Here is a 14,199-nt window from a genome sequence, read left to right as displayed (position 1 = left end):
TATGCCTAAACAAATCAGACACTGACACATATATTCTCGTTTGCTTACTACGTACAACTAGCCGATGATGATGAGCAACTCTAGTCTCTAAATCACAGGTAGGAAATATATACGAAAAAAGAACTAATTATTCGATTTAAAATATCATTAGAATTTTCTCATCATGAAATACAATACGATTTCAGCGTACAACGTAACGTCGACCCTCGTGTTATGTTGCTGACGTGCATAAACGAAGGCCATTAAACTCAACAAAATCACAGGCTTGCCAGCTTGCCAAAACAGCAAGTCTCATGATTATTATATTATTGTCGATTTTATAGTAAAATCCAATTATCAGAGTTCTTAGGTAACCATATGGTGGGTGGAAGGAACAATTAATGTTGGAGCATCCGGTAATATATTTGATATTGACTTTGAGAGATTCTCATTACCTGAACTATTACCGCGCTTTTGACCCCGAAAGGCCTTAACGATGTGGACATTCATTCTCCCAGCCACTTTCTTTCATTCCCTTTTTTCAACCTCTACCAGCATTGGATCTCTTCCAGCCAAAATAGACTTGGATATATTCCCCTCCATCCTCTGATATTTATGCATGACACAACATTAAGTTTCTGTCATGCGCATTCCATCCATGAGCATGGTGGGATCATTGGCTTCAATCCCCATCGCAGGATTATTGATCGTCATGATGCATTTTCAATCTTCTGGGACTACTCTCAAAACCCTAACACACACACTCATGCTAGCACACATTTATAAAGCAATATCATCCCAAAACCTCTTAATTCCAGGGGAAAAAACAGAAAAGTCAGAATCAAATATGACTTTTTTTCTTGTAAATAGTTGTTATCAAGGACACTACCAGCATATTTTTGTCTGTGAATTTGTTTTCTTGGTTTGCCGGAACTATTGATAGTTGGACGGGGGAAGGCGATAACATTTTAGATTCTAATCTAGGCGAAGCGGAACAAAATGAAACTGCACACGCCTTCGTCCAATGGCAGTAAGCCAATGGTCGTAAAGCACCAGGGGCCCACATGGGACCCAGTAGTGAGCATAAATACAGATCCCGCCCTGCCCAAGGGTTAAGCGTCCCTCTCTATTCTCAAACACCGTGTGCTCCCAGAGAGCTTTTTTCTCTTTAGGGACACCGCAGAGTCTGTGAAAAAGAAACCAAAGGAGCCCTGCTCATAGTGTCGACATGGTGAGCCAGGAAGATTTGTTGATTGGAAAGATCTGCGAGCTCTATGATCAGATCTCGAGCCTCGATAGTCTCAAACCCTGCCAAAATGTCGACACTCTTTTTACCCAACTCGTCCTCACATGCATACCACCCAACCCTATCGATGTCACTAAGCTCCCCAAAAGCCTTCAGCAGATTCGGTCCAAGCTCATTCGCCTCTGTGGCGACGCCGAAGGCCTCCTGGAGACCCACTATTCCACCATCCTCGGCTCCTTCGAAAACCCTCTCGACCACCTCGACATCTTCCCTTATTACTCCAACTACCTCAAACTCGGTCTCCTCGAGTTCACCATCCTAACCCAGCACTGCGCTCGTTTCCCTTCCAACATAGCCTTCGTCGGCTCTGGCCCTCTTCCTTTCACTTCGATTGTGCTGGCCTCCAATCATCTTCCCACCACCACCTTCCATAACTATGACATCGACCCGCAGGCCAATTCCATGGCCCTTCGCTTGTTTTCTTCCGACACTGATTTATCTAAACGCATGGTTTTTCACACCAGCGATATCTTGGACGTGACCAAGGACTTGGAAGAGTACGAGGTTGTTTATTTGGCGGCTCTCGTGGGGATGGACAATGACGAGAAGAATCGGGTGATCGATCATTTGGCTAAGCATATGGCTCCGGGAGCACTCCTGATGCTGAGGAGTGCCCATGGAGCTCGCGCTTTTCTGTATCCTGTGGTTGAGCCCGACGATCTTCGAGGCTTTGAGGTTCTCTCTGTGTTCCATCCCACCGATGAGGTTATCAATTCTGTTGTGATCGCGCGGAAGTATCCCCTGCCTCTGCATTCGCATAATGATCAGCAAGGTCTTCCAAATATGATATTGCCAAACAAGTGTTCTGAGATACAAGTGTTTAATCCCCTCGTCAACCATGGGAATATGATTGAGGAGTTGACCGTCGAGGAACAGCCATCGTAATAAACTCGACATCTCTCTCTTTCTAACACACTACCTTCATTTCTCTAGCCATATATTTATGTGATTGGAGTCTCTCTACATGGAATTGGGTCATCTATGCGGTAGCTACTAGCCAGTAGTCACTTAGTTTAATTTTCCTGCCGATATACCCGTTTATGATATCTATATCATCTAGTGCTCATCATTTTCGTGATGTCGTCTCAAAATTCTCAAGAAATAAAAAAAGGGGGCTTATATGTGTTTTCGTGATGATCCGCACTCTCAAGGGTACTCTTTTTTTATTTAATTTCCTTATTATCAGCTCATCAATAAATGTTGTCATTGGTGCAAGCTGCAAGTTGTCCTCGGTGCAAGCTGCAAGTTGATCACATTTACTGTAACCTGATGAAAGAACTGGTAAAAAAAAAAAAAAAAACATCTTCTTGCTTTTCACTATAATGGCTCATCAAATCAGTGTCGATTCTGGAATAAAATGCAAGTAGGTGACATATACACCCTATCGAGGACTCATTGTGATTTGAGAGGAAAAGTGCAAAAATTTATTTTGTTAGGGTTATACGATGTAGTTCTTAAATACACTAAATGTGTAATTGTTCGATAAAATCAACATAAAAGGTAAACAAGTTTTCCAGGCAATAGTATGATGAATATTCTTCGATTAAATCATACGCATATCATACTGTTTATTAAACTTAATGCAGGCAGGAAAGAAATAAAGAAGGAAGATTGGAATTTTGCTGGGTTTTATTATCATATATATGTGGGCGCGCCTTTCAATCGAGGCTCAGTTATGGACAACGATGCATAGTAGATTCTGATATTAGCCTTGCTTCCTGTATTAATCTGGTTCCTGCAGTAACTATTTTTCTTTCTTTCGGTTGACCATATTGCAATGCCTTTGTGGTCTTTCAGAATATAATCCCTATATGTGCACATCTAGATCTGTGCTCAGTTCAAAGAGGGATTCTAGTGATTTTGTGCCCTAATCACTTATGAATGACATCCCCCCCGGATGATGCCACCCTGCAACTTAACTGGTTTGCTTTGAGGAAGCAAAATAATTGATGATGGGGAACTAAAAGGATGGAATTAGAATTAAGATGGGTATTTCAGGCCAAAAACTACAGGCAAAAGACCTCCTTCAGAATGAATGTTCGTTATTATAATATATCAGCAGAAAAACAGGTCGCATTGTTGCAAGCTTGATTCCTTGCTGCAATGTCTTCACCTGTCATTTAGGTAAAAATTAAAAAGCCGTACATGTCGGGTCATTGATATGATAGTGCAGAACAATATCAACGTTGGATCCTTCTTTCAAGGGGTATCAATGGGGGGAAATTTACTAAGTCATTGAAGGAAGCTCCATTAGAGACAAACCCTTTGGTGCATTGTTTGAGTACTGACGGCTACTAATAAAGATGACACACTTTGTTTAGATCAATTCGAGACCATCGATATTTAGAATTCTATAAGAAGGTTCTACACGAAATCTTACATCGTTACGTGTGTGTCACAACCTGAGCTTGTAGGAATTAAAACTCCATTAAACTACGTAACCTTTTCTTTTCAATATTGCTTATAATCATTAATTAGGGTACCACGAAAGAAGCAACCCAGCCAGAGTTACCTTGTTCTCTAGCTTATAAAACTCAAAGACTAATAATTGACAGGATTCAAAAGTGAACATAATAATGCTTCCCCGTGTTATCCGTGCTGCACACATATACCACCTTTATTTCTTAACATAAAAGCTAATTAATTAATTTAAAGAGATTAAGAGAACCAAATTAATCATTTAATAATAACAAATGCAACATGATCTCTCTAAGGTATTCCTTTATAAACATTAGATCATATATATCAATTTATAAGTTAGTTAAATTAGTTTGGAGAAAGATTATAAATATAACAGATAAAGTAAATTAATGTCTTATATTTATGATTGAATCTCATATTCTAACTGGTTTTTATATTAAGTACCAGAGGTAGTAGTTGTCGCAAATTTTTTGAATTGTTGTGACTAGGATTTTTCATCACAGGAGCGTCCTTGGCAAATAATTCAATAGCACATCACCGGCTCTTCGAAACAAAAATTATAAGAAAAATTTTGAGAGAGTGTGTGTTGTGAATTTGAAATTGCGAAGCGAATATATACAACTTGACGGATGGATGCCTATGGGCGGCAGAGGAGGAGGGGAAAATATCATTGAGGCCTCGTGAGGAAGACAACGATGCTCTGAGCCTATAAAACTCTTGATTTTGTTTTCGTAGGCCCATGGGATTGGAGTGAAAACACGCTTGTGTCAAAAGTCTTCGGTATCTTAAGGGGTGTTTAAATGTCATGAAAAGTGTTTTTGAAAAATATTTTTTTACAAATCGAGATAAACTCCTCAACATATTTATTTTGTATATCGTAAAATCACTCTTGAAATCATGGTTTGGTTTCTATCCAAACACTTGGTTAATGCAAATACAAGATGCTAATTGATCCTTTTCTTATGGTACCATGTCGATGGAGATTTTTTTTTTTTTTTAATTTCATTTCACTTTCCATAACAAGCAAGTGAAATATTTCTTTAACCGGGTGACTTTTGAGTTTTCAGAGTGAGTGATGATCTGGGCTTAACATCCCAATCAAAGAGGGCGTCTTTTGTTTTATTATTATATAGAGTAATTGACTACCCATGTTTTTACCCAAACTACTAAAAATAAAAAATAAATCTATGTAAACATCCGATGTGTTGGGATCAGCATCGGCGAACATGCCACCTTCCATGCCTTTTTTGACGTCTCCCTTCCCCAAATAGGAGCAACATTATTTATAAGCAATATTAAATATCAAATATAAAAAGCCCAACAAGCCATTATATTTGTAAACCATCAATAATACGGCCCAGTCTTCAAACCCCACGTTTCATCCGCGCGTGAAGCTGCGGCCAACAGCACAATCCCCCCCCCCCCCTCTTTTTGACCTTTCTTGGGGGACCCCACAGCGTCATATCCCTGGCTACAAACTCACAAATACTAATTTTTTAAGAGGAGGGGTGTTATTTCCACAATAGGATGAGGAAGACGTGAGTTTTGCGCTTCATGGTTTCGCAGGTAGCGTGCACTGCGTTTCGACACAACACCGCCATTCCAATTTCCAATCACTTCAAAACCAGACACCCAAAATTTACATTTTTCAGGGACAATAACTTAACAATTTCTTGGAGTCCACACTCATTTTCCTAATATTTTAATTTTATTGAAAATACGAGGGAAAATAAATAATAATAAAAATAAAACCAAGATTGAAATTAAAAATTCATGTTATAAGTAGTATAAATCCCTATAAATTTCATAGCGTATTAAAAAAAGAAACTCCCCATATGTTTTGCGTGTTGCATTCATATAAATTATAAAATTATCGTGGCGCCCACAAAGCTTTTGAAAAGAAGTTTTTTTTGTTGTTCTCTACTCGGTTCACCAGAGCTTTGCCCTGACTATGTTCGGATCTGACTCGCGTCGCGCACCTAGGTATAGTAAGTGAGTCTCCCAACGGGTTTTTTTGTATCAATGAGGAATTAAATTCAAGACCTCACTTAAGCAGAACCGAATCTCTTACTATTCAGACCAACCCTTGTTGGTTTTTGAAAAGAAGTTGATTTCTGAGGGAAAAAGAGATTGAGGAAGGTCCAGCCGCAATCATTTCCCTATTAGCCTGGCCCAAACCATGGAAAAGCCCATTCATTTTTTTTCCCTCGCATTAAAACTTTACAAATTTAGACCACATCATATCACAAATTTGTATGTCTATTTTCTCGTCTGAATTCGTGAAAAGTATAGTACCAAAAAATCTACGTAATTTCATTTCTCCCATGGACTCGGAGTTTGGTATTAAAACATGGAGTAACCTTAATTTGAAAAAAAATCATTCGACATACATAAAAACATGTTGCATTCGTAAAATTCCAATATCATAAATAATACAGTTAACTTTTTTCCTTTTTTTAAAAAGGCATGTTGAATTTGGAAGCGTCGAACCTGACTGTGAAAGAAATCAATTTGCCGTTGAATGAGGGCGACCCGCCCCAGATGACCCCAACTTTTAACATGGTTTTTGTTTTCTTTAGAGGATTATCTTCTGCCATTTGTTTGAAACTCGATTATAACAGCATTGGGGCCATCGTTACTGTGAACAGACTATGACCAAACCAGTTATTTATAAATTAATATTTTAAATAATACATGCTTAGAATAAAACAAATAATCCTTCATAATAATAAAAATGAAGATGAAAGATTGTATTCTAAAAATATTAATTAAAATCAAAACAAATATGCCACCAGCCCAACCTGTCGAACCACCGATTTCGTCAATTTTGATCCGTTCAGGACCGATTCAGCCCATTCTTAACTAGTTCTCAAGTTCACCGATTTTCAGTTTCAGCTGGATACCAGGCCGGCTTCGATTTTAACCGATCGAACCGACCAGTTTGGTTGGTTTATATATGCGTGTGATGAATTCAATCATCTTTAATATATTCAGCCCCTCAATTTTACGATGAATCCAATCATTCGCTTCTTCTTCTTATTCTTCTTCTTCCTTGGTTAAGTAAACACTAACAAGAAATGAGCAGGTATGAAAACTAAGCGAGAAAATTCATGGGCGCTTCAGAAAGTGAAGCATATGGTGAGATTTGAGGGGGGAAGGGTAGGGACGCAGGGTTCATATTACGGTACGTAGAGCAGGAGACCCTACGACATTCGTACGCAGCAGAGCAATTAGGAATTAAGACCAGACGAAACCTCATTACTATCCACGACCATACAACCACCTCGGTTGCCTATATCATCCTAGCTATCCCAAGAGACGCTTTCCGTTTTCCAACTTCCATACATGCTATGATATGGATATCTTTATGTAGTAATATCCACCACTTCCGTTCAATCTGGACGCATCACAACTTCATCCACAACAATTGAGTACAAAGCGTATTGCAAGTATACAACTGTTTAGCTAGGCCCTTATTGCTGATTCCAGCTTGAATTACAGGAACGAGGAACCGCCACCCATTATATTGTACACGTAACATAAATACAAGCAAATATTTGAGAGGAAGCTCATACGTTTGTGTGGAGATCCCAAAAATTGATCTCTTGGAGCACAAGTGCAAATACATATATATACATATCTATGTATAGAGATATACCACAGAAGAAGGGTGGATTGGGAGAGTTGAGGAATATCAATGAGGTTGGGGAGGGGGTGGAGGAGGAGCGTTGAAGCAGAAAGGGGGGCCGAAGGGGGCCCCATTTACACCCTCCAAGACGGCAAATCGCATATCATCAGATGGCTTCCAGTGCCGTTTCCGCTGGTTGATGAACCAATTATTTATCTGCTTTTGATTCAGTCCACTCCTTTCCGATAGCCTCACTTTCTCCTCTTCCTGCATGTCTCATCACCCATCATTTTCAGTCTTTAATGCTTTCACACATATAATTTAATTAAACACCCAATCAGGTTCCAACCAGTATGTCAATATCATAATCAATATCCAGTGTCACTATTTGTCTCTTTCGTCCCCGGCCTTAGTTCAAAATCACAATCACCATCTATCATCAAATGCTCTTGCACTTCTTTTCATATCCCTACCAATGAAATTATACAACGACAGTGTGCTTATACCAAACTAGCATTGGAAAAGCCAAAACTCAGCCCCGAGACTATAATAGCAAGGTCAAGAAACATTAGCATTTCATCGTATAACAGGACGAGAACAAGAAGACGCTGATCCAACATTACTTTGATCAGTTGCGCGTTGAAAAACATTATATTAGACACTGTAACATATGCCGTATTATTATAAGCATGTTTTATGGTAATGAGTAAATGGGTAATTATATTACCGTGGGATAAGGCCATCTGTAGTGGGTGTTCCACCAATTGAGCAATATCATCCTTGCATCCTTCGGAAGCTTACCATTTTTCCTTCTCTTCAAGAACTCCTTCCGGAGATTGCTGAGATAGCCACTGTACTTACGAAGAAGCATGTCTTTGATCTCTTTATCAGCTTCACAACTGCCACAAGCTCCAGCACCTTCGACACCTTCGACCTCACCACAACTTAGTTCCTCTTCTGAAGTCACACCTGCGTCCTCTACACATTCATGCAGCCCCAAGTTTATGTAACATTTATATTTGACAATAAAAAGCATTTTGCTTCGTCTCTCTCAGTTATTACTTTCCTATCTGTTTCTTTTTAGCTACCAACATGCCTCACCCACTAGACTAATTTTTATAGGAAGCTGTGTAAATGACTAACTTCGTGCCCGCAAATTATTTGAAGGCAAGTTCGTATAATTTACACCCTCTTCACTATCCAGCATTTGCCTATCTGCCCCTCGCAATCCGTTCCCTTCTTTCGTAAGCTCAGAACGAACTTGCCTTCTAGTTGCGAAAGAGAAAGACCGGAGAAGAAAGGCTCATCCTTAAGGAGGAAAAACTGGATGGCGTCACCATTTTGTCAGATTATAAGCCCAATTCAAGACGGAACATCGAAACCTTAATTGATACATTTCAATTAAATATATTCAATGACATGCCAATTAAAGACATCAGCCAGAGCCGAAGGTTAATTTTTCTATGCAATCACTTCAGTCCGAAAAACAATAAACCTCTCAGAAAACACCAGCTAGCAGACCTGAAATTAGGGTTTAATGCAAGTATCATGGTCTTTAGGGTGCCTAAATGTTGTAAAGCCCATCTATCTTCAATTCATGCATGTCATAGGGTTAATAAAGCACTAAGCTCCTGTGGGTGAACATCGAGGGATGTTCAGAAAGAGATTAGAAGCTCATTTCTCACGTCAAAACTTACATAGTAATTAAATAACGCTCACTAACATCCTGCATATATCAAATCCAAAATAGTCACAACGTAATGCAGACACAATTTCAATCCACACTTTCTGAATTAGATGCTAATTTTCATCAGTTTACGATTGAGAAAGATATCATATCCACGTATTTCGCTGAAGTAAAGGGGTAAAAAAAACACTTGCACGGTTCATGTCTATTAGAAGAAATTAACACCACGCATAACAAACCAATGGCCACAACTTTTACCCAAATTTAATAGCTCACTGGTAACATGGGCCTCGCTGTAAGGATTCTAATTAATGTTGAAATGAAATATCCAAGGTTGGCTGCATATTTCATCGAAAATAGGGCCATTCAAGCTCAATAAAAGAAATATTAGAGAAAAGACTTATCCTTTTTCTGTTTGCGAGCGAAAGAAAAGATTTATCCGATTTAATTAAATTGATTACTTTAAATTAACTCTCCAGCTCCACCTCTAAGATTCTCAAACAAACGATGCGAGTCAAAAACAATACCAGAGAGAACAGCTTGAGGTAAAACACGAATTAGGGGTTTATATAAGCAGGTATATACCGGATCGACATCCCGTTGAGGTCGTTAATGTTCCCTTGCAAAGGTTGTGGAGCTGGGATTCGATATTGCTCAAAAACAAGGTCGCTTCGTTGAAGGGCCTGGACAACTCGTCTTTGTATCTCCGAAGAACTTCACAGTATGATTCCTTGCAGTATCAAGCACCAACAATTCAAATTTTCCATTCAGAAACGACATATACGCATAGTAAAAACGACAGGCATGTGTGTATCGGTTTGAATCCAGCAAACTGTAAAAACTTGAGCTTTATTTTAATCTATAGGTTCCGCCTCCAAGTTATTAGGAAAAACAAAACTCGGAATTCGAAGAAATTAAATGCCCTAAGTGGATTTTAATACCATGAAATCGTCAAGTTGAGGATCGTCCCCAATCTGACCCTGAGCACTGATGGGGTGATTTTCACGGTTCATTTCTTCCAGAAGAAACGCCAGTTCTGGTGGAGCTCCGACCTTTAAGTACATTATAACACCGCTAAATTAGTGAGAGTAAATCAAACACTAATCACGAAAAGCGCAAGTTTTTGTTTTTGTTTTTGTTTTTTTTTTCCCTTTCTTGTTTTCCTCATGAAAGAAAGATTAATTCAGTAAAACTACCAGAATAGTTTTAAGCAACCGTAGGTAATGACCTTTTGGCATTCAATGTAAGCAGATAATAAATTAGGATAAAGAGGGTGATTGGCGATTTGGGCCTTGATGAACTGGTCCGGCACGTCAAGGCCGGTTCTTTCCGAATCAGGCACTTCCAGCTGTACGTAGTGATGAGCAGCCGGAGCTCGATGCAACTGATCTGAAGAGGAAGAGACGTCACCAACTCTGACATCTTCCGAACGGGATGATTCCTTAGTGTTGAACCTGCAAACATGGTCCATATTGATGATTCGCCGAACAACTACTGTGCTTGTCTGGACTGAAATCCCGCGAGCTGTAATTCCAAGCAAGTCCCAAGGGCCGAGAACTAAGCAAGCATATCGAGGTGTAAGAGGCACAGAAGATGAGGTGAGAGAAACGAAATGGATTAGCTTTAGGCCTTTCGCTCAAACAATATGACGAAAGACCCGTTTGCTTGAAGTTGAAGAATCGAAGAGCTGCCAGTGAGAGAGCTCAACTCTACAACTTTATCCTTGGTGTGTACGGAGGGATAGATGGACGGAGACAGAAGAAGGTAGGGAAGGGAAGGGGAAAAGGAGAGAGGGAGAAGGGAGAAGAACAGGACCAGTGCACCTGGGACAAGGCCAAAGGGCGGAAAAATTTCTTTCCCGATAAAAGGTTGTGTGGGAGGGATCAAAAGCAAAGGACGAAAACAGCGGAATGATTTGACAAGGTTAAGGAGCTGAAGCCTTGAAGGTTCGTGCTGTTATCTGTAGTATATAGGCCGTATTTACATATACAGAGTGAGCGTGCGAGTCCAGTCGTGGTTTTCACTTTGACGTGCTACTGTGCTTCAGATGCTCCTCCCTTTCTTATTGGTTTTCCCACTTCTGTGTGGGTCCCCGTCCCTCTCTGCACGCCAGCTCCCCGCGCTTCATCTCCGGGTATCTTCTCGCCTTCCCATCTCTGCGCCTAAACAAACCTTGCCCCCAGGCGGCCAAGAATGAACGACGTTATTCGCAGTTTATATTTTTTTTATCAGTAATCATTATTTTTTAGGAATGCGAAAATTATAATTATAATTATCAATATATAATTCAATGAAAATTTCTACTACATCCTATCTTTAATATAAGATATAATTAATTAGTTTAAATAGATTAAAAATTTTAATTAAATTAATTATTTATAATAGATAGATGTTATTTTTTTTAAAATATCCTTGTTAATTATGTATATTCACTACAAAGGCTATTTTTAAAAAATGTATAAATATAATAAACAAAGTAGATTGAGTATTATATTTAGAATTAAATTAAAAGTAAAACTAGCTCCTATATTAAGAACCGGCAATAATATTAAAATTATTTCAAAACTGAACAAGCACATTTTACATGATTTAAAACAAAACTTCTCTCATATACTTATCTTATTGTTCATAAATTATTATTAGATAGCTGCTTATATGTCATCCCAAACAAATCCGCAATATTTCTTCCGGCATTGTAAGAATTATTGGAAAATATATTAAAAAAAATTTTCACGTTTTTATAAGATATATAAACCTTTTCACTCTTGTAGTCTTGCAGTATGTTTTTATGTGAGATCGATAAGTCAAATTTTTTTTCCACATTTATGAGTATAAGACTTCTTACACGTTCCGTAGATACTTGTGATGATTATACTAATATATATTGATTAAGATGTCAGTATTGATTATGTTGTTAACAGTAATATACATCAGTGAATATAAAATACAAATTTATCACTTACACGTTTAAAATTAGAATTGATGCAAAAATGACGAGCTGATTCAATTCAGGGGCATATGAATGGTAAAATAAGTACTATTATATAGCTGTAAAAATTACTTTAAAAAATACGAAATGATTGTTTAGTTTGTGTGATTAAAATCAAATGTCATATTCATAACGTGCATATGTAATTGCTCCAACAAGATCCTATAATTGAAGATTCCTTTGATAGGGAATTTTTTGTTTCAAATCCATCTGAGCCAAAAAAAACATATTACAAACCAACAACTACAAATCTGTAGTTCACTTTTGATGATCTTCTTTGAAAAAAATAAAGAGGTAGACTCTATAAATTTAGAGCATGAATTGATTTGTAGGTTGCTAGACATGATATAATTGCATGTAGAAGATGCAAGGCATCGCGTAGATTCTTAATGAGTAATTGTTTTTTAGTTATTTTAAAAATAATTTTATAATATTTAAAGTAAGCATGCAAGAAGAATTAAGTGATTGGCGAGGTTTGAAAACAACCGAACGAAGTAAAAGAGGTGGGGGCGGAAAGCGACGAGAAAGAGTTTGGCACTCGCGGGGATGACTGGACGCACAACCATCCCACTTAGACAATCACCCCCCTCCCTCCCAGTCGGCCATTTTTCAGTTCTCAGGCTAACCTCTCCAAACACGTGGCCCAGCGTCTTATGAATCTAGCTGCAACGTAATGAACAAGGAACGGAAAGCTCCCTTTTCCCCTTTATTACCATGTGATCCCCGCTTTATTGCAAAGAACCTCGTTCTTTCTTTTGACTCTGAGTGCTTTGTAGCGCAATTGATTCAATCATCCCTCACCCCTTTTGATCATCCATAACTCATCCTTTTATTTTCTAACAAGGCTTGGTCCCGGAGAGCTTTTATGGAAGCAAAATTCGAGACAGGGAGAGAGATGATATTTTAATATTCTGTACAACAAATACTAACAGTTTAGTCCTTGCTTTTTTCTTTCAAGGGAAAAAAAAACATAATACAATGTAGTTTAGCTGTCTGTTCCAACATAATCATTGTTTCAAGAGAGCAAAAATCTGTTAACGACACTCTTATAACCAAATATGCTGAGAACAAGCGAAAGTTCACTGCTGAGGGCAGACATTTCAAAATCATCACAATTCCCTCTATTCACCTCTGTGCCCAACAATCTTTCTCTTCTTTCTTGTTTTTAATGAAAAAAAAAACAATGTTGTTGAAAAAGGATTAATAGATACTAGATCCCAATTCTTAATATAAAATTTAGTTTACTAATTTTGGAAGATTAAAAAAGTCAACTATTTATAATAAAAAAATACAGTCTTTTCTAAAATTTCCTTACTAGTAATGTGTGTTTCAATTATAAATTGATAGTAACTCTTTAAAATATCCAACTAATATAGGGATTACTTAGAAAAAAAAAGAGATAAATATTAGAGACAAAATAGATTGGAATTTTAAATTTAGAACCAAATGAACAGTAAACCAGCTCTTATACTACCTCTGGTCCTTAATATAAGAACTAGTTGATTAGTTTAAGTAGATTAAAGAAATTAAATCAGTTATTTGTAATAAATATGTGTTGTCTTTCTTAAAATATCATAATCAAGTGTGTTAGTTTAAACTAATATTATTATAAAAACTATATTTTTTAAAAAATGCGATAAATAAAATGAATTAGGATCTTATATTTATAATTAAAATAAAAGTCAAATAATCTCTAAGAATATATGATTAAGGAGTGGGGGTAGTACTAACAATGCAACCTCCTGTGGTGGTTTTAATGAAAAAACATCACTCGGAAATGTGCAAAACCATCTCTTAATTAAACGAAGTCAAATGATTTTTTTTAAAAAAAAGAAAAGAAAAAGAAAGGGAAGACGACTGTGGAGACAAGTCCAGCACGAGGCATGTATTCTTCAACACATCACTTGAGTGAAGCAATTATAGTTAAACTGTTTTTATGAAAGTGGCCACGCTTGTTGTGTACGAATTCTCCCCAAACACCAAACATAGAATTGTCGAAGATAAAATCATTTTTAAAATCATGATTTGATTTTTATTCAGACATCTGTATACATTGAAAAACAAAATCCTCTCGGTAGATTCAGATGATCAGTATCACCCGTTTGAGAAGTTTCCAACAGATGTCGTCAAATAGATCAGTATGTTTCTGACTTAAATCGGTTGATAGCTCCCCACACCCAAGATGTACG

The 14,199-nt window shown here is 37.7% G+C and overlaps 2 protein-coding genes across 2 annotated transcripts; one reads left to right on the top strand and one right to left on the bottom strand.

The window, feature by feature from the left end:
• Positions 1-1,093: 1,093 nt before the first annotated feature.
• On the top strand, positions 1,094-2,602 carry LOC114735875 (nicotianamine synthase-like). Its single transcript, XM_028923649.1, has one exon. It carries the CDS (start codon positions 1,208-1,210, stop codon positions 2,168-2,170), a length of 963 nt encoding a protein of 320 aa, XP_028779482.1. The 5' UTR covers positions 1,094-1,207; the 3' UTR covers positions 2,171-2,602.
• Positions 2,603-7,262: 4,660 nt separating this feature from the next.
• LOC114735872 (homeobox protein knotted-1-like 1) lies at positions 7,263-10,768 on the bottom strand. The gene is made up of 5 exons (XM_028923647.1): positions 10,250-10,768; positions 9,963-10,073; positions 9,607-9,751; positions 8,062-8,312; positions 7,263-7,601 (listed from the first exon to the last, which is right to left on the bottom strand). The coding sequence occupies exons 1-5, from the start codon at positions 10,490-10,492 to the stop codon at positions 7,401-7,403; spliced, it is 951 nt and encodes a 316-aa protein (XP_028779480.1). The 5' UTR covers positions 10,493-10,768; the 3' UTR covers positions 7,263-7,400.
• Positions 10,769-14,199: the final 3,431 nt, after the last annotated feature.

Source organism: Neltuma alba, unplaced genomic scaffold (genome assembly GCF_004799145.2).
Source record: "Neltuma alba isolate B1F8T4 unplaced genomic scaffold, ASM479914v2 tig00013258_pilon, whole genome shotgun sequence".
In the NCBI taxonomy this organism is placed as follows: Eukaryota; Viridiplantae; Streptophyta; class Magnoliopsida; order Fabales; family Fabaceae; genus Neltuma; species Neltuma alba.
The sequence above is the reverse complement of the archived record's forward strand: the minus strand, read 5'-3'. Positions and strand labels throughout refer to the sequence as shown.